The sequence below is a fragment of the Panthera uncia genome, chromosome B1, assembly GCF_023721935.1.
Source record: "Panthera uncia isolate 11264 chromosome B1, Puncia_PCG_1.0, whole genome shotgun sequence".
Lineage (NCBI taxonomy): Eukaryota > Metazoa > Chordata > Mammalia > Carnivora > Felidae > Panthera > Panthera uncia.
Window position 1 is genome coordinate 31,989,070 of NC_064811.1, and position 26,854 is coordinate 32,015,923.

The 26,854-nt window shown below is 38.0% G+C and overlaps 3 protein-coding genes across 4 annotated transcripts in view; 1 reads left to right on the forward strand and 2 right to left on the reverse strand.

Annotated features, from left to right (window-relative positions):
- The window catches only part of WDR19 (WD repeat domain 19), a 111,283-nt gene extending 98,964 nt beyond the window's left edge, over positions 1-12,319 (forward strand). The window contains exon 37 of the mRNA XM_049631991.1: positions 11,646-12,319. The gene's annotated coding sequence lies outside the window, so the exon portion shown is untranslated. The remainder of the gene's footprint in view (positions 1-11,645) is intronic.
- RPL9 (ribosomal protein L9) overlaps positions 1-26,854 on the reverse strand; it is a 457,174-nt gene that overhangs the window by 300,434 nt on the left and 129,886 nt on the right. The window lies entirely within an intron of this gene.
- RFC1 (replication factor C subunit 1) overlaps positions 5,578-26,854 on the reverse strand; it is an 87,218-nt gene continuing 65,941 nt past the window's right edge. Inside the window, exons 16-25 of one of the 2 annotated variants that reach the window (XM_049631904.1) lie at positions 25,275-25,366; positions 24,931-25,068; positions 24,695-24,790; positions 24,472-24,570; positions 22,982-23,136; positions 22,755-22,872; positions 20,751-20,896; positions 17,135-17,348; positions 15,814-16,005; positions 5,578-10,754 (exon numbers count right to left, since the gene is read on the reverse strand). In XM_049631904.1, coding sequence (XP_049487861.1) covers positions 10,716-10,754; positions 15,814-16,005; positions 17,135-17,348; positions 20,751-20,896; positions 22,755-22,872; positions 22,982-23,136; positions 24,472-24,570; positions 24,695-24,790; positions 24,931-25,068; positions 25,275-25,366 — 1,289 coding nt within the window. In that variant the 3' untranslated portion in view covers positions 5,578-10,715. Of the gene's footprint in view, positions 10,755-13,962; positions 14,552-15,813; positions 16,006-17,134; positions 17,349-20,750; positions 20,897-22,754; positions 22,873-22,981; positions 23,137-24,471; positions 24,571-24,694; positions 24,791-24,930; positions 25,069-25,274; positions 25,367-26,854 lie in introns of those variants that run through there. The other variant, XM_049631905.1, reaches the window with a different exon arrangement.

Sequence of the window (26,854 nt, forward strand, 5' to 3'; positions counted from 1 at the left end):
ATTCAATTTCTTCAGTGGTGATGGGTCTGTTCAAACTTCTATTTCTTCCTGAGAGTTTTGGAAGTGTGTGGGTACTTAGGAATTTGTCCATTTCTTCCAGGTTGTCCAGCTTGTTGCCATATAATTTTTTTATAGTATTCCCTGATAATTGTTTGTATTTCTGAGGGATTGGTTGTAATAATTCCATTTTCATTCATGATTTTATCTATTTGGGTCCTCTCCCTTTTTTTTTTTTTTAATGTTTATTTTTGAGAGAGACAGAGAGTAGGGGAGGGGCACAAAGAGAGAGGGAGGCACAGAATCCGAAGCAGGCTCCAGGCTCCAAGCTCTCAGCACAGAGCCTGACGAAGGGCTCGAACCCACTAACATGAGATCATGACCTGAGCCAAAGTCAGACACCCAACAAAGTGAGCCACCCAGGTGCCCCGGGTCCTCTCCCTTTTCTTTTTGAGAAGCTTGGCTACAGGTTTATCAATTTTGTTTATTTTTTCAAAAAAAAAAAACAACTCTTGGTTTCATTGATCTGCTCTACTGTTTTTTTAGATTCTATATTGTTTATTTCTGTTCTGATCTTTATTATTTCTCTTCTGCTGGGTTTGGTGTGCCTTTGCTGTTCTGTTTCCTTTAGGTGTGCTGTTAGATTTTGTATTTGGGATCTCCTTGTTTCTTGAGATAGGCCTGGATTGCAGTGTATTTTCCTCTCAGGACCGCCTTCCCTGCATCCCAAAGCGTTTGGATTGTTGTATTTTCATTTTCATTTGTTTCCATATATTTTTTAACTTCTTCTCTAATTTCCTGGTTGACCCACTCATTCTTTACTAGGATGTTCTTTAACCTCCATGCTTTTGGAGGTTTTCCAGACTTTTTCCTGTGGTTGATTTCAAGTTTCATAGCATTGTGGTCTGAAAGTGTGCTTGGTATGATCTCAATTCTTTCATACTTATGAAGGGCTGTTTTGTGACCCACTATGTGATCTGTCTTGGAGAATGTTCCATGTGCACTCAAGAAGAAAGTATATTCTGTTGCTTTGGGATGCAGAGTTCTAAATATATCTGTCAAGTCCATCTGATCCAATTTATCATTCAGGGCCCTTGTTTCTTTATTGATCCTGTGTCTAGATGATGTTTCCATTGCTGTAAGTGGAGTATTAAAGTCTCCTGCAATTACCACATTCTTATCAATAAGGTTGCTTATGTTTGTGATTGTTTTATATATTTGGGGGCTCCCGTATTTGGTGCATAGACATTTATAATTGTTAGCTCTTCCTGATGGATAGACCCTGTAATTATTATATAATGCCCTTCTTCATCTCTTGTTACAGCCTTTAATTTAAAGTCTAGTTTGTCTGATGGAAGTATGGCTATTCCAGCTTTCTTTTGACTTCCAGTAGCATGACAGTTCTCCATCCCCTCAGTTTCAATCTGAAGGTGTCCTCAGATCTCAAATGAGTCTCTTGTAGACAGCAAATAGATGGGTCTTGGTTTTTTATCCATTCTGATACCCAATGTCTTTTGGTTGGAGCATTTAGTCCATTGATATTCAGTGTTATTATTGAAAGATAGGGGTTTAGAGTCATTATGATGTCTATAGGTTTCATGCTTGTAGTGGTGCCTCTGGTACTTTGTGGTCCTTGCAACATTTCGCTCACAGAGTCCCCCTTAGGATCTCTTGTAGGGCTGGTTTAGTGGTGATGAATTCCTTCAGTTTTTGTTCGTTTGGGAAAACCTTTATCTCTCCTTCTATTCTGAATGACAGGCTTGCTGGATAAAGGATTCTCAGCTGCGTATGTTTCCTGTTCATCACATTGAAGATTTACTGCCATTCCTTTCTGGCCTGCCAAGTTTCGGTAGATAGGTCTGCTACTACCCTTATGTGTCTACCTTTGTATGTTAAGGCCTGTTTATCCCTAGCTGCTTTCAGAATTCTCTCTTTATCCTTGTATATTGCCAGTTTCACTATGATATGTCGTGCAGAAGATCGATTCAAATTACATCTGAAGGGAGTTCTCTGTGCCTCTTGGATTTCAATGCCTGTTTCCTTCCCCAGATCAGGGAAGTTTTCAGCTATGATTTGTTAAAGTCCACCTTCAGCCCCTTTCTCTCTCTCTTCTTCTTCTTCTGGAATTCCTATGATACAAATATTGTTCCGTTTGATTGCATCACTCAGTTCTCTACTTCTCCCCTCGTACTCCTGGATTTTTTAATCTTTTTCTCAGCTTCTTCTTTCTTCCATAATTTTATCTTCTATTTCACCTATTCTCTCTTCTGCCTCTTCAATCCATGCTGTAGCCACCTCCATTTTATTTTGCACCTCATTTATACCATTTTTTAATTCATCATGACTATTTTTTAGTCTCTTGATCTCTGTAGCAATATTCTCTGCTGTCCTCTATGCTTTTTTCAAGTCCAGCGATCAATTTTATGACTATTATTCTAAATTCTTGTTCCATTATATTGCTTAAATCGGTTTTGGTCAATTTGTTAGCTGTTGCTACTTCCTGGAATTTCTTTTGAGGAATTTCTTTCTGTTTCACCATTTTGGCTAGTTTTCTGTCCCTTATGCATTTTAAAAGCTTGCTGTATGCTCTGCACCTACCAGCACTGCTATATTAAAGGAGGGTCATACACTGTCCAGGGCCTGGCCCTTCAGGAAGTGTTTTTTCGGGGATTGTTACTTGCTCTCTGTTGTTGTGACTTTGGTTATTTTATTACACTACTCGTAGGAATATTTTGGACCCTCCACCAGATGTGCTTTGATTTGTTCCTTGGAATAGCCCGGGTTGTCTCTGTGTCTCAGGACCCTGTGCTTTCCAGAGGGGTTCCCCTTCCTGCTTTATCTTCCCTCCACTCATGTGATCCAAAGGGGTCTACACTGAATGATACTCATGCCACCATCCAGTCTTGAAGTTCCTCTGAAACGCCAATTCCTTCTCAAAGTGCATCTAAACTAGAATCACCTGAAATACTAGTTAATGTGCAGATGCCCAAGCTAATCAGACTAAATCAGAAACCCTGGGAGCTGGAATGTGGCCTCTGTATTTTCAAAAGACTCCCAAAAGGCTGCAATCACAAAGTTGAGAATCATGTTTTAGCACATTCCTGTGATCTCTCATCAACTATGTGCTTTTTGTTATACTGTCATGTGTCAAATTCAAACTCAAAATTATATACTTGCATGGGACAGAAACTTTGAAAATTACACTACTTCTTTGCCAGTGAATCCTGGTTAGACTGTCTTTAGAAGGCAGCAGAGGAGAAGGGAAGACAGAGGAGGAAGAAGTCACATGCTCCTTTCTGTCTGCTGGTTCCTGCCAGTTTTATCCCCAGTGATCTTTTTCTTTTAAGTAGGTTTCACACCCAGCTTGGAGCCCAACTCAGGGCTTGAACTCACAAGCCTTGCTTAACCGAGCTACCCAGGTGCCCCTTGACTACTCTTAATCCTTTCCATCTCTCTATAAAATTTTAGAGTCAGCTTGTCAAATTCTGTTTTTAAAGTATGTTCAAATTATAATTAAGATTTGTTTCATTTTCTGTTGCTGCATATTATCACAAATTTAGCATCTTAAAACAACATAATTATGTCACAAGTTTTTTGAGAAATAATTGACATCACTTGTTTTAGGTGTACAACATAATGGTTATATATATATAGAAATGATTGCCATAGTAAGTTAACATCCATCACCACACAGTAACTTCCAAATATCCAACATAGTTAACTCCAGTTACCATGCTATACATTACATCCCCAGCACTTATTTATAACTGGAGGCTTGTACCTTTTGACCACTTTCATCTATTCCACCCACTCCCCACCCCAGGCGTCTGGCAACCAACAAACTGTTCTCTGTTATGTAGGAGTTCAGTGTTTTTATACATATAAGTGAGACCATACAGGATTTGTCTTTCTCTAATTTCACTTGGCATAGTGAAGGCCCACCCATGTTGTTGTGAATGGCAATATTTTCTTTTATGGCTGAATAACATTTCTGTGTGTGTGCACACACACAGGACTTTCTTTCTCCAGTGTCATTTTCTTTATCCAATATAGATGGACACTTAGGTTGTTTCCATATCTTGGCCATTGTAAATAATGCTGAAATGAACACAGGGGTGTAGATATCTTTTCAAGATAGTGATCTGTTCAGATAAATACCCAGCAGTGGAATAGCTGGACCATATGGTAGTTCCGTTTTTAATTTTTTGAGGAACCTCTATATTGTTTTCCACAGTTGCTGCACTGGTTTACCTTCCCACCAACAGTGCACAATGGCTCCTTTCTCTCCACGTCCTTGCCAACAACTGTGATTTGTCATTTTATAATAGCCATTCTGACAGGTGTGAGGTGATATATCATTGTGGTTTTGGTTTGTATTTCCCTGATGATCAGTGATGTGTAGCAGCATCCTTTAACATACCTATTGACCATTTGTTGTATCTTGTTTGGAAAATTTTCTATTCAGATCCTTTGACCATTTTTAATTGGATTTTTTCCCAATTGAATAGTAGGAGTTCTTTATATTAACCCCTTATCAGATGTATGATTTGCAAATTTCCATGTTGCCTTTTCATTTTGTTGGTTTCCTTTGCTGTATACAAGTTTTTCAGTTCAGTGTAGTCTCACCTGTTTATATCTGCTTTCCTGCCTTCCTGCCTTTATTTTTAGGGTCAAATCCAAAAAATCATTACCAAAACTCATGTCAAGGAGCTTACCCCCTATATTTCCTTCTAGGAGTTTTATGCTTTCAGGTATTATGTTCAAATTTTTAATCCAGTTTGAGTTGATTTTTGTATATGGTGTGAGCAAGTAATCCAGTTTTCTCACCGCCATTTATTAAAGAGCCACTCCTTTCCCCATTATATATTCTTTACTTCTTTGTCCTAAATTAACTGACCAATGTGACTGTTTTTATGCCAATACCATACTGTTTTGCTTATTATAACTGTGTAATATAGTTTAAGGAATTATGGTGCCTCCAGCTGTGTTCTTCTTTCTCAAGATTGCTTTGGCTACTCAGGGTCTTTTGTGGTTCCATACAAATGTTAGGATTGTTTGTTCTATTTCTGTGAAAAATATTGGAGACTGATAGACATTGCATTGAATCTGTAGATTGTTTTGGATAGTATGGAAACTTTAACAATTTTAATTCTTACAATCTGTGAGCACAGTATCTACTTATGTGTCCTTGATTTCTTTCATCAATGTCTTACAGTATTCAATGTACAGGTATCTCACTTCCTTGGTTATATTTATTCATAAGTATTTCATTCTTTTTTATGCAATTGTAAATGGATTGTTTTCTTAATCTCTGATAGTTCATCATTAGTGTATAGAAATGCAACTGAGGGGCGCCTGGGTGGCGCAGTCGGTTAAGCGTCCGACTTCAGCCAGGTCACGATCTCGCGGTCCGTGAGTTCGAGCCCCGCGTCAGGCTCTGGGCTGATGGCTCGGAGCCTGGAGCCTGTTTCCGATTCTGTGTCTCCCTCTCTCTCTGCCCCTCCCCGGTTCATGCTCTGTCTCTCTCTGTCCCAAAAATAAATAAAAAAAAGTTGAAAAAAAAAATTTAAAAAAAGAAATGCAACTGATTTTTGTATATTCGTTTTGTATCCTGCAACTTCACTGAACTCATTTATTAGCTCTAACACCTTAGTGGTCATTAGGGTTTTCTATATATAGTATCACATCTTCTGCAAATAGTGACACTTTGGTTTGCTTTCCAATTTGGCTGCCTTGTATTTCTTTTTCTTGCCTAATTCCTCTGTCTAGGACTTCTAGTACTATGTTTAATAAAAGTGACAAGAATATGCATCCTTATTTTCTTCCTGATCTTAGAGGAAAAATCTTCATAAGTTTGTAACCACCAAGGATGATGATAGCTGTGGGCTTGTCCTATATTATGTTGAGGTATATTTCCTCTATAACCACTTGGTATAAACTTTTATCATCAATGGAGGTTGAATATTGTCAAAATGCTTTCTCTGTATCTACTGAGATGATCATATGATTTGTATTCTTGATTTTCTTAATGTGGTGTTATCACACTGATTAGTTTGTAGATGAACTATCCATGTATCCCTGGAATAAAATCCCTCCTGATCATACATTTAACATACTTTTAACATATTATTGAGGCCAGTTTGCTAATAGATTGCTTAGGGTTTTTGTATTCTACGTTCATCAGGCATATTGGCCTGTAATTGCCTTTATTGTGGTATCCTTGTCTGGTTTTGATATCTGAGTAATGCTGGCCATATAAAATGAGTTTGGAAATGTTCCCTCTTCTTTGATTTTTTGGAAGAGTTTTAGAATGACTGGTGTGAATGCTTTAAATGTTAGACAGAATTCACCAGTGAAGCCATCTGGCCTTGGACTTTTGTTTGCTAGGAGGTTTTTTGATTACAGATTCAATCTCCTTTCTAGTAATTGGTCTGTTCAGATTTTGTTTCTTCATGATTCAGTCTTGTAAGAAAGATTCTATGTTTCTAGGATTATATCTATTTCTTTTCTAGTTTGCTTCATTTGTTGGTGTATAATAGTTCCCATTATTCTTTTATATTTATCAGTTGTAATATCTCCTCTATTTGAGTCCTCTCTTTTTCTTTTGGTTAGTCTAGCTAAAGGTTTGTCTATTTTCTTTAACCAGCTTAGTTTTATTGCTCTTTTTTACTCTTTTTAGTCCCTATCTCAGCTTTGGGCTTAGCTTGTTCTTTTCTAGTTCCCCAAGATATAAAGTTAGGTTGTTTAACTTGGGATCTTTCTTGTTCTTGACATAGGTATTTATTGCTATCAGCTTCCCTCTTAGAACTGCTTTTGCTGCATCCCATAAGTTTTGTTATATTATCTTTCCATTTTCATTTGTCTCCGGGTATTTTTTTTTCTTTTGGATTTCTTCCATGACCCACTTGGTTGTTCCATAGCATGTTGTTGAATCTCCACATATTTTTTAATTTTCCATTTTTTTTCTTATAAATGACTTCCAGTTCCATACTGTTTTGGTTAGAAAAAACGCTTGATATGATGTCAGTCTTTTTAAATTTATTGACTTGTTTTTGTGGCCTAACCTACGATCGATCATTCCTGGAGAATGTTTCATATGTGCTTAAAAATGTCTATTCTGGGGTGCCTGGGTAGCTCAGTCGGTTGAGCATCTGACTTTAGCTCAGGTCATGACCTCATGGTTCATGAGTTTGAGCCCCACATCGGGCTCTCTGCTGTCAGTGCAGAGCCTGCTTTGGATCCCCTGTCTCCCCGCTCCCACTCTCTCTGCTCCTCACCCATGTTGTGTCTCTCTCAAAAATAAACATTAAAAAAAAGAAGAATGTCTATTCTTCTTGGAGGGAATATTCTGTAAAGGTCTGGTAAGTGCAATGTTTACTTACTGATTTTCTGTCTGGATGATCTAGTTAGGGGATGAAGTCCCCTACTCTTACTATATTGCTAATTCTCTCTTAGATCTGTGAATTTTGCTTTAGATCTTTATTTTTTTTACTTCTTTAATGTTTATTTTGAGAAAGAGAGAGAGCAAGCGAGCGCGCACATAAGGCAGGAATAGAGAGAATCCCAAGTAGGCTCTGTGTTGATAGCATGTACTGTGAGATCATGACCTGAGCCAATAAAAGGTATCAGTTGCTTAACCGACTGAGCCAACCAGGCACTCCTATTCTTTTTTTTTTTTTAATGAATAAATGAATATCATTTATTTTTGAGACAGACTGAGCAGGGGAGGGGCAGAGAGAAAGGGAGACAGAATCCCAAGCAGACTCCGTGTTGTCAGCACAGAGCCCAACACAGGACTCAAACTCACAAACTGAGATCACGACCCAAGCCAAAATCAAGAGTCAGATGCTTAAGTGAGCCACCCAGCTGCCCCTTGCTTTATATCTTTAGATGTTCCTATGTTAAGCCCATACCTACAAATGTTATATCCACTTTTGGGTTGACATTTTTAGCATTATATAATGACCTTCTTTGTCTCTTATTATAGTCTTTTATTATCTGATATAAGTAAAGTTATTCCAGTTTTCTTTTTGTTTCCATTAGCCTGGAATATCTTCTTCCATTCCTTCACTTTCGGTCTGCTTCTGTCCTTAAAACTGAGTAAGTCTCTTGTTAGCAGCAAGACAAATGGATATTACTTATTTAATCCAGTCAGCCACTCTTTTGATCAGAGAATTTAGTCGATTTACATTTAATGTATTGATAGATATGGACGTACTGACGTTTTTATTGTTTTCTGGCTGTTTTGTAACTCTTTTGTTCCTTCTTTTACTCTTTGTGATTTAATTGTTTTCTATAGTGGTATGCTTAGATTCTTTTTATCTTTTGTGTATGTACTATGGACATTTCTTTGTGGATACCATGAGGCTTACATAAAACTGGTCTATTTTATGTTTATAACAAGTTCAAACACATTCTAAGGCTCTACATTTTTACTCTCCCCACCCCCCATTCTATTTTTAATGTCATAGTTTACATCTTTGCAAGTTGGGTGTCCATTATTGTCATTATAGTTATTTTTACTACTTTAGTAAGCGATTAACCCACCACCATATTACAACATAAGATTATTCTGAATTTATATATTAACCTTTAAGCATTCATATTTACACTTTTATATGCTTTCCTCTTATTAATCAGCACTTTCAGGGGTGCCTGGGTGGTTCAGGCGGTTAAGTGTCCAACTTGATTTCAGCTCAGGTCCTGATCTCATAGTTCATGGGTTCAAGACTCGCACCAAGCTCTGCACTGATAGCACGAAGCCTGTTTGGGATTCTCTCTCTCTGTCTCTCTCTCTCTCTCTCACACACACACACACACAGAATAAATGATTTTTTAATCAGCACTTTCAGCGTAAAGAAGCCCCTTTATTAACATTTCTTATAAGGCTGGTCTAGTGGTGATGAACTCCTTTAGTTTCTCCTTGTCTGGAAAATGGTCTCTCACTCTTAAATAGAACAAACTGAGGGTTGATGGGGGGTGGGGGAAAGAGGAAAGTGGGTGATGGGCACTGAAGGGCACTTGTTGGGATGAGCACTAGGTGTTGTATGTATGCCAATTTGACAATAAAGTATATTAAAAAGAAAAAGAAAAAACGGTCTTTCAGTTCTGAAGGACAGTATTGCCAGGTAGAGTATTCTTTGTTGCATTGCTTTTCTTTCAGCAGTTTGAATATATCATGCCACTGTCTCCTAGTCTGCAAAGGTTCTACTAAAAAAATTGCTGATGGTATTATGGGTTCCCTTTTGTGTAACAAGTTATTTCTCTCCTTTAGCTTTTGGCAATTTAATTATATGTCTTGGTGTCTCTTTGGGCTCATCTTGTTTGAAACTCTGAGTTTCCTAGAACTGAATGTCTATTTCTTTCTCCAAGTTAGGGAAATTTTCACCCTCTTTCTCTTCTCTTTTAGGACCCTTAGATTATCAATATTGGTTGGCTTCATGTTATCACATAAATCCCTTAAGCTAAGCTATAATCACTTTCATTCTTTTATCTTTTTGCTGTGATTAGATGAGTTTCATTGACCTATCCTCAAGTTCACTGATCCTTTCTGTTCATTTAGTCTGCCATTGAACCTTTCTATTGTATTTTCCAGTTCAGAAACTATAGTCTTCAAGTCTGTGATTTGTTTGGTACTTTTTTCACTTTGTTCATAAATTATTTTTATGACCATTATTGTAAACTATCACATAAATCACTTAATGGAGATCAAGCAAAATCTCCATTTTGTTAAGATCTTTTTGTGAGGTTTTATCTCTTTTTTTGTTTGGAACATATTACTGTGTCTTCATTTTCACTGACTCTGTTTTGGTTGCTATGCATTAGCTAAAAGAGCCACCTCTCCCAGTCTTGAAGGAGTGGCCTCATGTAGGAAAGGAGCCTAATTATTCACCACTGCCCTGGCTCTACCATCTTTGTTTTTAGTGGCTCCCAGTAGTTGAGGGTATGCCAAGACCTGTCAGTATCCCACAGTGGGGAATGTCACTCGGAACCTAGATGCTAGCCTCCGGAGAGTGTTGCAGTTGGCCCGTAAGTATGTGTTAAATTAGAAGCCTGTCCCTCAGGCCAAAGCTTTTAAGATAGCAGGCCTTTTGCACAGAGAGACTGGGTGCATTTCAGTCTGCTGCCTCTGTGCTGGGCCATGGGGGATTAGCCACAGTGGGTCCATGTGATCTTATTTTGGACTGTTTTCTTGTTTGCTATGTCCTTATAGGTCTCGTGGATACAAGTCTCATTGCCTATTAAAGCTAGAGGTTTTGGAGGCCCATCTCTAGTGTGGAAGTCTTAAAAGTGAGGGCACCAAACATGGGTCCAAACCCTTCACTCCTCAGGGAAAAGCTGGGAGTTGTGAGTTGCCTCCTGGTTGTGTGTCATCATGCTGGTGATGGAATTTAATGTCAAGATTTTCTGACCCTCTCCTACCCAGTTTGATGTGGGTTTTTTCTTATTCACCTGATATGCAGGAATCAGTTTCTTTCAGACGACTTGTTCCATATGCAGCTGTACATTCACTGTGTCTGTGGGAAAAGACATGCCTATCAGTAGGATAGACATGGCTTAGCAGAGTCTTCTGTTCAAGGTCTCACAAGGCTGCAACTGGTTGGAGCTGCAATCTCATGTAAGGCTCAGTGTCTTTGTCCAGCCTGTTTGTTGGTGGGATTCCATCCTTTACCTTCAGAGTACTGAGGTCCTCAGATCCTATAAGCAGCCCTCAGTTTTTATGCTTTCAGTCCAGCATTAAAGAGTCTCTTCTGAGCCTGTGAAGTTCAAGGGTTTACATGGAGTTTATAAGCAGATTTAGGGGGCAATACTCTTTTCAGGATATTCTCCCTCACATTTCAGTAGTTCTGGCAGGCCCAAACTCTGTTCTCTTAACTCTACAAGCTAGTAAGACGATGACTTTGTGGTTGTCTCATGGACTTAACCTCAGATGCAAAGGCATATAAAGATGAATTTTACCCAGTAGCCTTCTCTTCTTTCAAGAGTTGGCATCTTTCCAATTTCTACCAGCTCTTGGTTGGTTGCTCTCCAGTGCCTTTGAATAGTCTGTCCCAGGTTTGTAACTATTATCTGGAAGGAGATAATCTGCAATTCTGCCAAAGTAGGATGTTGCTTATGTTTTTAATAATCCTACATAGACTCTCTCCAGACACTATCCATGGATTAAAGCAGAGCCTTAGACCATGGTTCATAAATACTTGCAGATATGCTTTAGTAAGTTATGATTATGCACCATCTTTTGAAAAAGTCACTATAAATGTCTTATCATACAATAAATATTGGTTGAAGCAGCAACTTCATGGACTCCTTTTAGACGAGGAACCATTAACAACTATTTCGTTTCAGGAAAATCTTCACAGATTGCTGGACACTTTCCTTGCATTTCCCCACTCTTCTGAGTAAAGTGGCTGTTATTAGCACCCTCACTTTGTAATAACAGTTCGACAGCTTGCATGTACAATTTTTAGTCAAGGCCAAGATTTAAACTCAATACGGATTATAGACCAGAGGCTTCTAACTTGAATATGGTCATCTTGCTCCACATTCCAGAAATGAGCAAAAACTTCTTTGGTATAGCTTTATTACTACATACCACAGTTACCTGAAATGCTTCTAAAGACATGTGGGGTTTTTTTTATCTTTTCTAGATATAATGTTCCTGAAAAGATAGCACTTTTCTACAGGAGGCTGTGTGGTTGCTGGATACAGAAAAAAGAAAGACTCTCCAGGTCACAGACATTGTACAATTGCCATTGTACAGTGGCAAAACAGTGACATATAACCTTGATGTTTATCATAGTTCCTCTTCAAAGTCTTACATATTCTATGCTCTGCACTGTTAATAGTAACCTATGACATAACTGTAAATATTCAACTTTTTGATAACTTTTATATTTTGAAATATTTCCTTTAAAATAAAATTGTTGACTAGATATTTGTAATGTTTTCCTGGATTAAAGGGAGAAAGGAAGACAGCTTTGCAGAACATCATGAAGTGTGGGCAGCACAGATATTAACAGTTAAAAGTTTGAACTAAGCTTAAGCCTATTTAGCAGAATCAGTCTCACAATAAAAACACCAATTTAAAAGAATCAAACTATAAACCATAAGCTTTTATCTCCTGAGTCATTATACCACATACTGTAGAATTCCTTTCACAAAATTAAATCACTGGACTTCTCCTGAAGATATATTCAAAATCTTCCCCGTTATCACACACACCCCGTATTTTTCCTACAACAGTATATCCTTCCTTGCCACCCAAGGCTAATGTCACCAAAGTCTAAGCAGCTGGCAGAAATGAGTCATGTAGCCTCACTTTGTCTCATAGGCGCCAGCATCCTGAGCATTACAAAGGTACCTAGTGGCACCTATGAGCCTATGGTAGACCCCATGGGGGGGGGGGTCAGTGATGTTTTATTGCATCCAAGTATCCACATGCATGATGCCTCCAACGTTTTGATCTGTTCTTGCTCCCACAAAGGCTGGCCAGAGAATGGGCCAAGTAAAGCCAATGTTTTACTAAGTGATACAAGTTATTATCATTAAACCCACTATCATCCCCTTGTTTTCCCATTATCACTGGAAGGATGTTGTAAAGTTAGAAGAATAAGAGCCATAGGCACCTGGGATCTGTGAGAGTATAGCACATTATATTTGGGGAGTTATGAGCCTTAAACATTCACTAATAAGCATAATTACACCAGAACTTATTCAGGAAGACACTACTCCTCGTACATAAATCACTGTTCCTTGTTAATAAGTTCAAGAGGCTGAATAATGGACTGCCAAAACTTAACAGGATGAAGGATAAAGCACAGTAGTTTGTTATAGCTTCCAAAATGGCCAAGCCTCAATGGCTCTCAAAAGAAGCATGCAGTTTGCTGCAAAGATGTGTGGCATCAAGTAGCTCCAGCAGATCCATGTTGCCATCTCATATTTTAAAGAGCATATTTACAATCTCTAATTCTAAAAAAAAAAGTAATCTTATACACTGATTATGCCAATCATAGAGCACTTAGAATTAATAACAAAATCATAATAAACAAGGGAAGGACACTATTCTTTTTTCTGGCTGCAAGGAGAATATACTCCCTTTCCTGGGGAGGAAAGAACAAGTAGGCAGACAAAAAGCACTAGAAATGGAAGAATATGCGTAAGAAAGCCATGCTCACCCCACAAGTAAGGTGAGGCAGTCGTCAATCAAGGATATCTTCACTGAAGTGCAAATTTCAAGCTGGGCTTTAACAAAGAGAGGAGCAAGGCTTAAGGCAATGTTTTATTCCCATAATGAATTTAGTCTACATGAAAAACATTTTTAAATACACTTTAAATGTCTCAAGAACTTTGTTTCACCTCCCAAACAGACTGTCAATTACTTAAAGGGAGGAAATAGTATCCTAATTTTATAATTCTCTTAGCACATAACTCTTGAGCATTTACTGACAAAATTTTTTAAATGACAAAATTTAGACAACTAAATTCCAGGCTAGTTCCACAGCCTCAGAGCTCCTCAACAAATACAGTTACAGGTACAATCTAAAACTCTAGTCCAGTCTGTGGAGTCTGTCATAGGGCAGAACCAGATCTCCCAGAGACAAAGTAAACAAAAATCAGGGTTCATTTTGTCCCAAGCCAGAGTGAGATTACCTTAGACCCTACTGGTGTGAACCTGATGAGTTGAGACTCTAGAAGGATAAAAATGTGGCAATCCTTTTGCAGCCCCCCATATCTTCTAGTAATACCAAAGAGGCCTCTCCATGACATGCTATTCACAAACAGAGAGATGGCTGGCACTTAAAGAGGTAATCGCGTTGGGAAGTAATTGCCAAAGTTCTATTTCACATAGCTGGTTAGTGAGAAATATAGTTAACTTCTTACCCAATGATTTGCAAACTAATAAAGTAATACACCAACATACTATTTTACTGTACACAATGACATTCTTAAGAATTTGTACATGTATCAGGTGGAACATTTTTATTTCTCATTTATATTCTGTAAGATATTTGACAATGTACAAAGAATACCCAGTTCTAGGTGGTGACTGTTTTGTATTACGATTTATTTACAAAATTTCACCACATAATAGTAACTACCTTTTTAAAAAAAAAATCAGCATTGGTCCTATAAAGGCCATTAGGATAAATTCTTAAGCCTACAAAAGTTGCCTTAGTACCAATGTTTCCAGGCATATTATTGTTAACTAAAATCTGACTCCAAAGCCCACGTATAGTTGACAGGGGGCAGTGGAGGACCCAAGCAGTCCTATCAACCTCTATAAGAGGTGTATGTTAGCCTACTGGTTACATCCTTCTAGCAGTACCACCATTTATTTGTAATGGGACCACCAAGTTGCCCCATTATGCTAAAATATGGTTCCTTTGGGGAAAAAACAAGGCATTCTCTAGACAAGCTAGACTGGTCAACAGGGTGAGTAAAAAGTGGCTGTCAGTAGTGAAAAACAGTTTCATTTCTTTGAACTTTTTCCTTTTCCTTTTCTGGACTCCTTATCTTTTTCTGATTTTGAAGGCTTTGAAGATTTTGTCTTTTTCTGTTGGGAGGGAAGAATGCACAAAATAGTTAATAGCTGTATTCATGAGGAAATGAAATACGCTAATTTCTACAATAAAGCAAATCTTTACCTGCAGCTTAGTAAGAAGAAAGAGTGTAAACATCTTCCATTACTGCTACCCCTGACGAGCTTACTTCCAAGAAATGGCTAGCTGAAGCCCTCAACTACCGAAAAGCTATTTAGAATCTAGAACTAAGATATGTTACCCAGGCATGCAATTTCTTGGATTTGGCACATAGGTATATTTAGGAAAGACAAAATGAGCAGGCAATACAAATAGGATAACGTTTTAATGAAGAATTTCCTTTTCTTTCGGTTTCAGATTAGAGATCTAAACACGTTCAGTTTGAGAAGGGGAGAGAGGGAGACAACCTCTTATGTCTACACAAGACTAGAGAACTACACCGGAGAAGGCCACCTTCCTACTCCTGCATATACAAACCAGAAATGAGGGACAAGAATGACACACACTAAGGACAAAAAAGAACACAGACTACATTCCTTTGTCTTAGCCAATGGTAAACAGTGGGCTGATGCCATAAATGATTTTAATCTTTTCTAGCACAAGGATGTTTTATTCTGAGGAAAATTCTATAGGCAGTTCAATGGCTACTGCAAAACACAAAAAAACAGAAGGGAGAAATGGTTTCATTGAAAATGTTTTTCTTGATTAATCTGTAAAAATCTGTCTCTAGGGTAAAGCACACACCAATGGCCAAATAAAAAATGGTATTTTTGGGGCGCCTGGATGGCGCAGTCGGTTAAGCGTCTGACTTCAGCCAGGTCACGATCTTGCGGTCCGTGAGTTCGAGCCCCGCGTCGGGCTCTGGGCTGATGGCTCGGAGCCTGGAGCCTGTTTCCGATTCTGTGTCTCCCTCTCTCTCTGCCCCTCCCCCGTTCATGCTCTGTCTCTCTCTCTGTCCCAAAAATTAAAAAAAAAAAAAAAAAAAAAAAAAAAAACAAAAAAAAAAAACGTTGAAAAAATGGTATTTTTTCTAACAGGGCATATGATGATCAGATCAATATGATGGCCTATTTTCTTGCTATCTGGCTCTTACACTATTATAAATAGCTGACTGTTTACAAGAATAAAATCTACACCTTCTCCACCCTCACTCAGTGTAATGAATACAAAAACTTAAATAGGCCCTGAATAATTTCAGAAGGCAAGTTATACACAAGAAAAGATAAACTACTAAGGGACTATCATGGCATTTGCTGTCTGAAGCTTAAAACGTTACCTTGATCATTACATCAGTTTCCATAGAATCTTGGTCTTTCTCATCAGCTTGAGAGTCATCTTCATTTAACTCTTCACTGTATTCAGAATCCAGTGATGCGCCTGTGCTGTGTCTGGGTGTCTTCACTGCCTGGAGTGAATATGGAGTAAGGTGGACTTCCTTATTGTAGGTTCTTGTGAACGCTGCTTTCACCTATAGGAAAGGAACCGAGGGAGTTGGTTAATGATCTAAGTGCCAAACAACCTTTCAAATAGTTTTGCAAGACTCTGCAAGACCCCTGAAGTATTCTGCAAAATATTTATGCAAGTTCATGTAAGTATATGTATATACATTTTTCTATAAAGAAGTCCCATATTTTTCATGACATTCTTAATAGAGCCTATGACTCAAAAAAATAAGAACCAGTATTTGGGAACATTAGGCAGAGAAAAGAAAAAACTGTAACTCATCATTTTTGCCTATTCAGTGCATTCCACAGTTCTACAAAGTGAGAAGCAGTGAATCAAATCAAAAAAGACTTACAATAAAGTACAAGTTAAAGTTGGTCTTTAATTACCACAAAATACATAAATTACCATGACAGTGGTTACTTCAAAATACTAGGTAACTTGAAGTCTTAACTTGAAGCTTCTAAACATGACTGTAGAATTACTCCTTGAATTCAAACAATGGAGATCTCTTGTGAGAATTAACTCATAACCATAAAGTCAGATCAAAATTCTGGAGAAGGCAAGTCACACGGAATAAATAGGTCTTTTACAACGGCACCAAGAAACTGGCACAAGTGTGTAAGGTACTGGATATTACAAATTCATGTTATGTCACTTTGGTTTTTTCATGCTCATTATACAAAAAAAAAAAAAAAATAGGGGATACATTATTACATAACAGATTGTCCAACTATGATAAATACTAAATTCATACATTAGGCAGACTGAGAAAAAGTATAAAAATCCTCAGTCCATAAATACTTGCTTCTTTTCATAATGTATTACCACCGTCTTATTTACTTTCCCAGGCTTATCTACACCCCCCCCCCAATAAGGAATATATTTAGATTTGCCTCTGAGATTTCACGTTTTACTTTTCCACTCAGCATAAAGCAATGACAAAACTACAAACTACAAGGTCAAATCCAGAAGTACATTCTTAATAGTGCACGCAAATAGTATCTTTGGAAAGCATAGGCCATAAGAAGCAAAAGACAATTAAGAAGAAAAAAATTAAACCTTTTTAAAGTACCTACAACATCTCTGAAATAGTCCTAGTACAAGCCTGGTAATCACAAAGTGATGGAAAACGAGTGGGTTACACAATTTACCTTGGGATCCAACTTGGAGAAGAGACTAGGTTTGCCTCCCCAGCTGCTAATTTCCATAATATTCTCAAAGTCTTCTTTCATCAAGTAGTATGTGTCCATAAGAGCAATAACATCCTGTACTCCTTCTACCCCTTGGGAGATCAAGGGCTGTACAAGTGCATCCCTTATATGTGACAGATAATCCATGTTTACAGTCCTTTTGCTGGAATAAGTTCTTAAACCAAAACAAAAGAGATACCTATAGTCAATGGCAAACCACCACCAACTCAAGTCATAATGTGCTGGATAGAGTTCAATCCACTTTTAAAAATGCCCAATGTAATGTCTACTATTTACCAGCCGGTATAGGGAAAGCCTAGCACTACACCATCAGGGTAATGGATACACACCAGTGTGCTCAAAGGGAATTTACTACTTATCTCGAATCAGTGAATGAAAAACAAACATAGGTTCTACTTCCAATCTACTCTTAAGGCCTAGGCAACAAAAACATTTCTATGTACTCCTTATAGCCAAAGATTACTCATTCCCAGTTCCAAATCTTAAATGCATCAGTAAAAGGCAGTGAGATTTCCTACCTCAAGTGCCACTGTTACTTCCTATATGAGGGTCTGTAGCACCTTTTGATCTCTGATTATAACATGCAAAATTACATATGAATGTTTCTCTCATATTTCCTTGTACTGTACTATTACTCTGAAATCCTTAGTTCTAGAGCAGGGTTTTCCCCAGACTAAGAAAACTGCAGAAAACGTCCCTATAGAATCACAAGGTGGTCCACACTGGTGAGGGGAAGGCTTTGGGAGAAAGTCTCTGATTTGCTGAGAACTACAATGTTATCATGAAATGACAGTTTCTCTCTCTCAAATACTGTCACTCACTCAAATACTGTCACTCAAAGACAGAAAATAGCTGAACAAAACAAAATCTAAATCTAAATCTTTCCAAGCCAGCTACCACCATCATCAAACCAGACAATTATATGTATGCATACTTCAAACAACAAACCTCAAAAGCTGCTGGGCTTCAGAACCCATAAAAATTTTAAAATTACTAATGGGTCCTGCTCTTGCTTTCAGGTAAACTGGGTCTGAATCACAAGAATCCACAGTTTTCTTGATCAGAAATCTAGAACCCTGTCCCACGAGAGCTTTACTACCTAGGCAAAGAATCCCAAAAATTCCTATTTTTTTTTTAAGTTTATTTATTTATTTTGAGAGAAAGGGAGGGGGCAGAGAAAGGGAATCCCAACCTGGCTCTGTGCTGTCAGAATGGAGCCTGATGTGGGGCTCAGTCTCACGAACCGTGAAATCATGACCTGAGCCGAAATCAAGAGTTGGACACTCAACCAACGGAGCCATCCAGGCGCCCCCAAAAACTCTTATTTTAAATTCACCCATTTCCTCTAGATTCAGTCTTCCATAACCAGGCACACTAGTTAGCTGAAGACAAGTATGAGCCCATAAGCTCCAGTGCCTAAGAAAATCATGAAACCTTTTCCAAAAGTATTTTCTTATATTTGTTACAGTACTGTTACCTTCTACTAGAAATCACAGAAATAACTCTAGAAAAGTCTAAAGGTATCATTTAATGTTCCTAAATCAAGGGTTCATAAACTCAGAAGTCTGTAATTCCCCTAACATTATTTGTACGTTAGTGCAGTTTGGGGGTAATAAAGACCAAAGAGCTTTCAGATTCTCAAAGGCATGTATAACCCCAATAAGAACTAATAATAAAATTGCACTTCCATTTTTAAAGAGAAACTGAGATCTATAAAAGTTCAATGACTTAACCAAGGTAAATAGAAAGGTCCTAATTTACTTTAAAAATTGTGAAATGCACTGTAGATGTCCTTTGATGATAACAACGTCCTGTATATGATTCATGAAGAAACATTTATTGAGCAATTTTATCTGCTGGATGGGGAGGCCTCAGTTCCTACCACCAGAAATATTTGGTCTAATGGGAGAAGGGGACAAAAAACACAGCCATAAAACAAAATGGAAGTCCAGTGCTCACCATCTACATGAATATGGTGAGGGCATCAAAGACGGACACCCCCAGGGTACAGGGATGCATCACCTTTAAAAAGCAGAGTGCAGGGAGTAGGAAAAGAGCTGACAGCTGGGCCCCTCACTTGATCAATGAGAAGAGCAGTAGGGAAAACAGGACTCTCCAGTTTCTAGAGGCGGCTGACATCCCTTGGCTCATGGTCCAGTCCCTCTTCCCATCTTCAAAGCCAGCAATGTATCATCTTAAAAATGTCTTTTCTCTCTGACTTGACACTGCTCCATTTCTTTTTTCTTTTGTAAAGACCTTTGTAATTACATTGGACCTGCCCAGATAATTGAGGACAAACTTCCCACCTTTTTTTTTGTTTATTTATTTTTGAGAGAAAGAGTGAGCAAGGGAGGGATGGGAGGGGGAATCCCAAGCAGGCCCCGCATTGCCAGTGCAGAGCCCAATGCTCTGACCTGAGCCAAAATCAAGAGTTGGATGCTCAACCTACTGAGCCACCCAGGTGCCCTGACAAATTTCCCATCTTAAGGGAAGAATAAATTTATATTATTCTAAAGCATTAAGTTTTGGTAATCTATTATAGCAGAAATAGAAACTAATACAAGAGCGGCAAATAAAAGACCCATGCCAAGGCTATGAAGAGGGAACACAGAATTTTACAAAACCAGAAGAAAGGAACTATTTCAGCTCAACTTCAAACAAAAGTTAAGAGTGGACCAATATTGGGGCACCTGGGTGCTTAGTCAATTGGGCATTCCAATCTTGATTTCAGCTCGGGTCCTGATCTTACAATTCCTGAGTTCAAGCTCCATATCGGGCTCTGTGCTGACAGTGCAGACTGCTTGGGATTCTCTCTCTCCGCCCCTCCCCTGCTCCTGTTCTCTCTCTCTCTCTCAAAATAAATAAACTTACAAAAAAAAGTGGACCCATGTTAATATTCCCTCCAGAGATCAGAGAGAGAAATAAGATTGCTCAAGTGGTTCTTCATGGTTACAAATGAATTCCTAAGGTTCACTTAATATTTGTGCACCTGCACATTTTCCCAGTTTCTAAACTTTAACAAAACAAATAACAAGAATTTTTGAACTTCATTAAACTTCTCCAAACACATTTGTTTTCAGTCATCTGCATGTCTGCCTCCTGTTGTTATATGCTAAACTGTGTCCCCTCTCCTAAATGACCAGGTCAGTTTCCTACTAGGGAGGTAAAAACTAGTTCATTTATTTAAATAGTCCCCTTTTTCCTATGAAGTTATTTGGGAGCTGAGACATTACGTATGCCTACTAGTAATAGGCATAGTCAGTAATAAATAGTAGCACTACCTCAGATTTACAGAGCTTTAAAATTTATCTTAAAGTTATGGCACATTTACCATCTGGGTTTAAATTCCAAAGTATCCTTTTAAGTGATAAAACAATTGTTATACTGATTATAGATAATAAAACTCAGGTCCACAAACTGTAAGGAACTTATCCAGGATCATTTATCTAGTTGCAGCAAAATAAACTAAAGCCCAAATCTTGTGCTTATGTTGTCCTAAATGTGCACACTGATAACACATGGCGTAATCATGGAGACATGGAGTAACAGCACTTACCTGAGACCCATGTGCTGTGCTAGGTCCTGTACAATACGATCGTGTTTGCCGGCAGATGAGTGCTTCCCCAACCAGCTTGGGAAGGTAGGAAACTGGGTCATGTACCCCCTCATTAACTCTCCAGGAAGAACACTGGCATAAATGGCCTGAAAAAAAAAAAGTGCAGTCCAAAATCTGATTCAGTACAGAGCTTCCTACACAGCTGCCAGCTTCCAAGGAGTCTCTGGCAAATGAAGCAACGCTGTCCCGGGTACCTAATTCCAGGGCATCACACCCTTCCCCTCTGCCTCTCATCTGTTGGTATGGCAAACTTCTCCCAGAGAAAACAACAGATCGGTCCAAAACCCGTTATGGTCCTCAGAGAGACCATCTTGCCAGTTCATTCAGGCTTCTCAACCACTGATCCCAACATACCAGTTACTTCATTGTGTCAATGTCACAGGAAAGACTTTAAGAGGAATAGGATTACCTTTAACATAAACTACTGATAGCACAGGTGAATCAAGACATGGAAAACTGAATAGAGTATCAAGTAAATTGAGAAAAGATTTTTAAAACGGTATCCTTGAATATCTTCTAGATCCAGGACTCATACTTTTTAAAGTTGGAATTATACATAAATTTTGTATCCTGCTTTATTCTAGTAATAGACTCTCATAAGCATTTTTTCATATTAAACAATCTTTATAAATAATTTTAAGGACTACATAATGTTCCATCAAGAGTATTTACCATAATTAATCATTCTCCTATTGCCAGACATGGAGATTTTCTCCAATTTCTTACGCTATCAAAACTAATGTAATATTTTTGTACATTAAGCTTTTCCTATGTTTCAAATTATTTCTTTAGGATAAAATCTTGAAGGTACAATTATTAGTTTAAAAAATGAACACTTTGGGGCACCCGGGTGGCTCAGTCAGTTAAGTGTCTGACTCTTGATTTTGGCTCAGGTCATGAACTCACAGTTCATGAAATGGAGTCTGGAGTCAGGCTTCACACTATTAGGGTGGATTTTCCCTCCCTCTGCCCCGCCCCACCTCTCTTTCTACTCCTCCCTCTGCTCATGCTCTCTCAAAATAAATGAACTTTTAAAAAAATGAACACTTTTAAAACATAAGAGAAGGGATTCTTTATATCCAGAATGAATATTGTTTTATTATTGTTTTCAGATAATGTGTAGGTTGGATTAAGACAAGAGTAAGCCTTCCGGAAGTCCCTTATCACTCAGGCCAATAATACAGTACAAATATGCAAAGCTCAAGAACAAATAACACTCTTAATTATGACAGTCTGCAAAATTCTGTTTTGAGTAGAAGCTACCAACCCAGATAACGTACTGAATATAAAACTGCCTCTTGAGCAATGATGAAGAAAATCAGAATTCACATATCAGAGGCCCCTGGGTGGCTCAGTCAGTTGAGCGTCCAACTTCAGCTCAGGTCATGATCTCATGGTTCATGAGTTTGAGCCCCGCATCTGGCTCACTGCTGTCAGTGCAGAGCCCACTTCAGCTTCTCTGTCCCCCTCTGTCTCTGCCCCTCCCCCACCTGCACTCTCTCAAAAATAAACAAACGTTAAAAAAAAAAAAAAAATTCACATATCAGAAAAGTGGCTGCTGACCTGCTCTAGCTATCCTACTTTAAGTAGGAACTACTTAGCAACCATCTGGGAGAGCCAAGAATGACAAAAAAGAAATGGGATTCTTAGGGTAAAACAGAGCAAGTAACACTTTTGACTAACATCTTATTTATGACCAGAATCTAATGTTCCTATTTCTACAGGTCCATTTACATAAAAACATTTTGAAACACTGAAAAATAGGGCAATTTTTAAGAAATAGACAATAGTGACCACAGAGTGTTTTAATCTCTAACAGACTGTATTTTTGCCATAAGAGCCATAATGTTTATCTGGTATTTCAAATAGCTACAAGAGCTAACAGCTATTTTGTTCTCTTTAAGTAAAGCAGAGTCTGCATTTTAAGGACAGCCCTATGCTTACCTGCGTGGGCAGAAGACTCCAGTTTTGCTTACTCCGGATCTGACGGTCCACTAGGTCACCATCACATATGCTATCTGCTGCTCTGCTTAAAAGCATCAAGTGCTTTTTCATGTCACCCCTGCAGAAATAAACCAGTCTGGATTACAGCACTGTCCATACCTCAGACCCCTCTCTCCCAGGTATCTGGAGGATACAAATTCTACCCCTCACTAGCTCTGAACACTCACCCTGCAGCTACAGGCTTCACATGTACGTAGTTCTCCTGGACAAAGAGGGGTGCTATTGAATAATCATGAAAAAAGAGATCTGACTTGTCCATAAGCGACATATGAGCAGTCTCCTCTCCAGCTGCAAACACTTTCCGGGCAACATCAAATGGGCCCTAAAAAAAGGGAGGGACACACCTAGCAAAATGGCCAATGTCTAAAATACTGACAACATTAAATGCCGGCAAAGATGTGGAGCAACAGGAACTCTCATTTACTGCTGGTAGGGGTGCAAAATGGTGCAGTCACGTGTAAGACAGACTGTCAATCTTCCTGCAACAGTGAATATACTCTTAGTATACCATCCAGCACTTGTGCTCCTTGGTATTCACCCAAATGAATTAAAAACATACTACACAAAAAAACCTGCATGGATCTTTACATCAGCTTTATTCATAACTAAAAATTTGGAGGCAATCCAGATGTCTTTCAGTAAGTGAATAAACTGTGACACATACAGACACTGGAATACTGGAATATTATTCAGCACAAAAATAAGGCCATGAAAAGATATGGAGAAACCTTAAATGCATGTTACTAATTCAAAGAAGCCAATCTGATAAGATTATATACTGTATGATTCCAACTATATGACATTCTGAAAATGATGAAACTACAGAGACAATAACAAGATTAGTGGCTGTCAGGGGTTCAGGGAAGGGATGGATGAACAGGCAGAGTATAGAGTATTTTTACGACAGTGACAGTATTCTGTGTGATACTACAATGGTGGATACAAGCTATGATATATTTGTCAAAAGCCATGGAATGTACATCAAAAGTGAAAGAACCCTAATGTAAACTATGGACTTTGGGTAATAATGATGTACCAGTACATGTTCAGCTGTAACAAAGGTACCACTCTGGTGGGGCATATTGCCAGTGGGAGAGGTGGTATGAGCCTGAGGGCAGGGGATATAAGGGAAGTCTCTGTACCGTGTGCTAAATTTTGCTATGAACCGTTTAAAACTGCTCCTAAAAAAGTTTATTGATGAAAAAAAAAAGAGGGAGAGAGGGGGTTAAAAACACTGCTTAATCATTGCTCTAGCTGTAATAATAAATTCTGACTACTGACTACATGAAATAGAATAATTGATACAGACTTCTAGTTTCAGAGAGGGTATTAAATTATAAACCATTTGAAACAGATTATTCTGAACAGTTCCAAAACTTCAAAACATGAAATCTATACATAAGGGACCCTGAAAAGGCCATCTTATAACTACTGGAGCATGAGTATAATTTAAAACTTTCATTTCTCGTAATTTACAATATATACTAGCAGCCCTTGAGGAAAAATTCATCTGAATTGGAAACATTTTAGCTGTCTTTCTTATTGTAAATATCAATAGATTCTATAGGTGTGTCAAGGAACTATAATAACTATTAATATAAGCAGAAGAAATGCTTTAGCATGAGAAAAGTACTTAAGAAATGGAAACTTATCTTACCAGTTTGATATCCTTTTTCGCTCTATGAGAATCAGCCTTGGCCTGGTCATAGGTTAGTGCCTTACTTCGTGCACACCACATACTCAGATTGTGTAAAACCTAAAAGAAATCAGAAATAAGACATGGTCAAAGTGAGAAAATAATGCTACTCCTCCTCCCTGAAAAGTTGAAGGCATTAATTCAAAAGAATCAGCAACTGTTACATAATATATATTTAATTTACCTGTCTGATATCTTGATTGGCTCCCAAAATTATTTCATTCATAGCTGGAGGGGGGATCTTTAAACCCTCTTTAAATGCAATAGACATCATAGCACCCTGAAATTTACAAAGGGGAATCTTAAATGATTTTAACTCATATAATCAAACATTTTTTAAATATTTATCAGGTATTTTTAAAAACTGACCAAAAAATAAGAAGGATAGTGTGATGGGGGAAAAAATTCCCATCATCGTACCTTAATCTGTTCAACTCGAGGTCTTTGAAAACGAAGATCAAAACAATAATGAACCAAAGAACGAATCTTGGGATGATTTCTATCATTGCACATACAAATAATGGGAATTTTTGTATGTTTTATCAAACCAATTAATTCCTGAAAGGCAAATTTACAACATAAAATAATTATTTAAAAAAACAAAATACTATACACAATGTATATATTTTAGGTTTTGAAAACCTCCTTGGCACCACACTTTAATTATCACAGCATAATTAGTTCTTTAAATATTAAAAAAAAAAAAAAACAAAACTAAAAATCAACAGTAAAATCAAACTGCAAAAATACATGGTTTTCATTACCTGAATTCCTCCCCTGTCCTCATTGCCTGCCATGCCATCTACTTCATCCATGATGACAGCATGTTTCATGCTTACTGAATGGGCACCTCCACCTGACCCATGTTGAGAAGCAATGAAATGGGACAAAAAAATAGCAATTGTTCAAATACTGCTGCTTTATAAAAACCATGTAAAACATTTCAAACTGGTAATATACGTCCATGGTACAAAATGCAAGAGGCACAAGCATATGCAAATGAAAAGAAATTCTCCCTCTACCTTTGCCCGCTAGGGTGTCCCTATACATATTAAAAACATGTGTGCATAAAAATATACATCTTGGTTTTATCATTCAATATGTTTCAGTGATCTGTTTCTTATCTGTAGATACAGAACACCTCTTTTTTTTTTTAAGTTTACTTATTTCAAGAGAGAAAGCATGTGCACGTACCAGCGGGGAAGGGGCAGAGAGAGAGAGAGAGAGAGAGACAGAGAGAGACAGAGAGAGAGAGAGAGAGAGAGAGAGAGAGAGAGAGACAAAAGAGAGAGAGAATCCCTAGCAGACTCCACGCTTAGCGCAAAGCCTGAAGGGGGCTCGATCTCATGACTGCGAGATCACAAACTGAGAAAATATCAAGTCAGATGCTCAACTGACTGAGCGACCCAGGGGCCCCTAGAACACCTTATTTTTTAAGGCTGTTTAATAATATCCTACTTTACACATGTATCATAATTAATTGCTATCTATTGATAAAATATGAAGATGCTTCCAACCTTTTGCTATTATAAATCATACTAAATGAATATTCTCACATATCATTTTGCATATTCATATATATATATATACATACACATATATATATATATGTGTATGTATATAACACAACTGCTAAATTCCAAGAATTAGAAATTCTAGGCTAAAGGGTCTGTGTAATACAACTTTGAGAAATACTGCCAGACTACTCTCCAGAGCAGTACATATTAACACTCCCACCAGCCATGTAGAAGAGTGATGTTTCCTGAGCAAATCCTTTTTAATAATGATTTTCTACCAATGAAAGTACCAAGAATTCAGGTGACCATGCAATATCCACCACTGGTTCTAAATATGCACTATTTAGACTGTAATTTGAGCATCTTATTTTTCTCATAAACTCTGGCCATACCAGACCACCAACTACAGCCTGAAACACAGTGGCACCTTCACAGTTTCTTCTCCTCTGCTATTATCTTTGCCTATATGACCTCTTCCACCACAAAGGATCCTCTCTCATCCTTCAAGGCCTATCAAACAAGTGTCACCCTTATCCTGGTAGCTCTCCTCAATGCCCCAAACAGAATCACTTCTGCATCTACAGGACTCTATCTATTACCTCACTCGTCACACTGTATTACAGTTATTTATTTACTCTTTCTTCACAAGATTCACCTGTGAATCCTCTAAAAATTATGTGCAAAATGCGCAAGCAAGTCCATATATGTATTTTAATACATTCTCAGAAACCGCTAAAACCTGGGGGAATATAAGAGAAACTGTTGTCCTATAGAAGTTCCACCATTAGCCCCAGGAGTTAAGCATGGTGCCTGGCACACAGTTATGT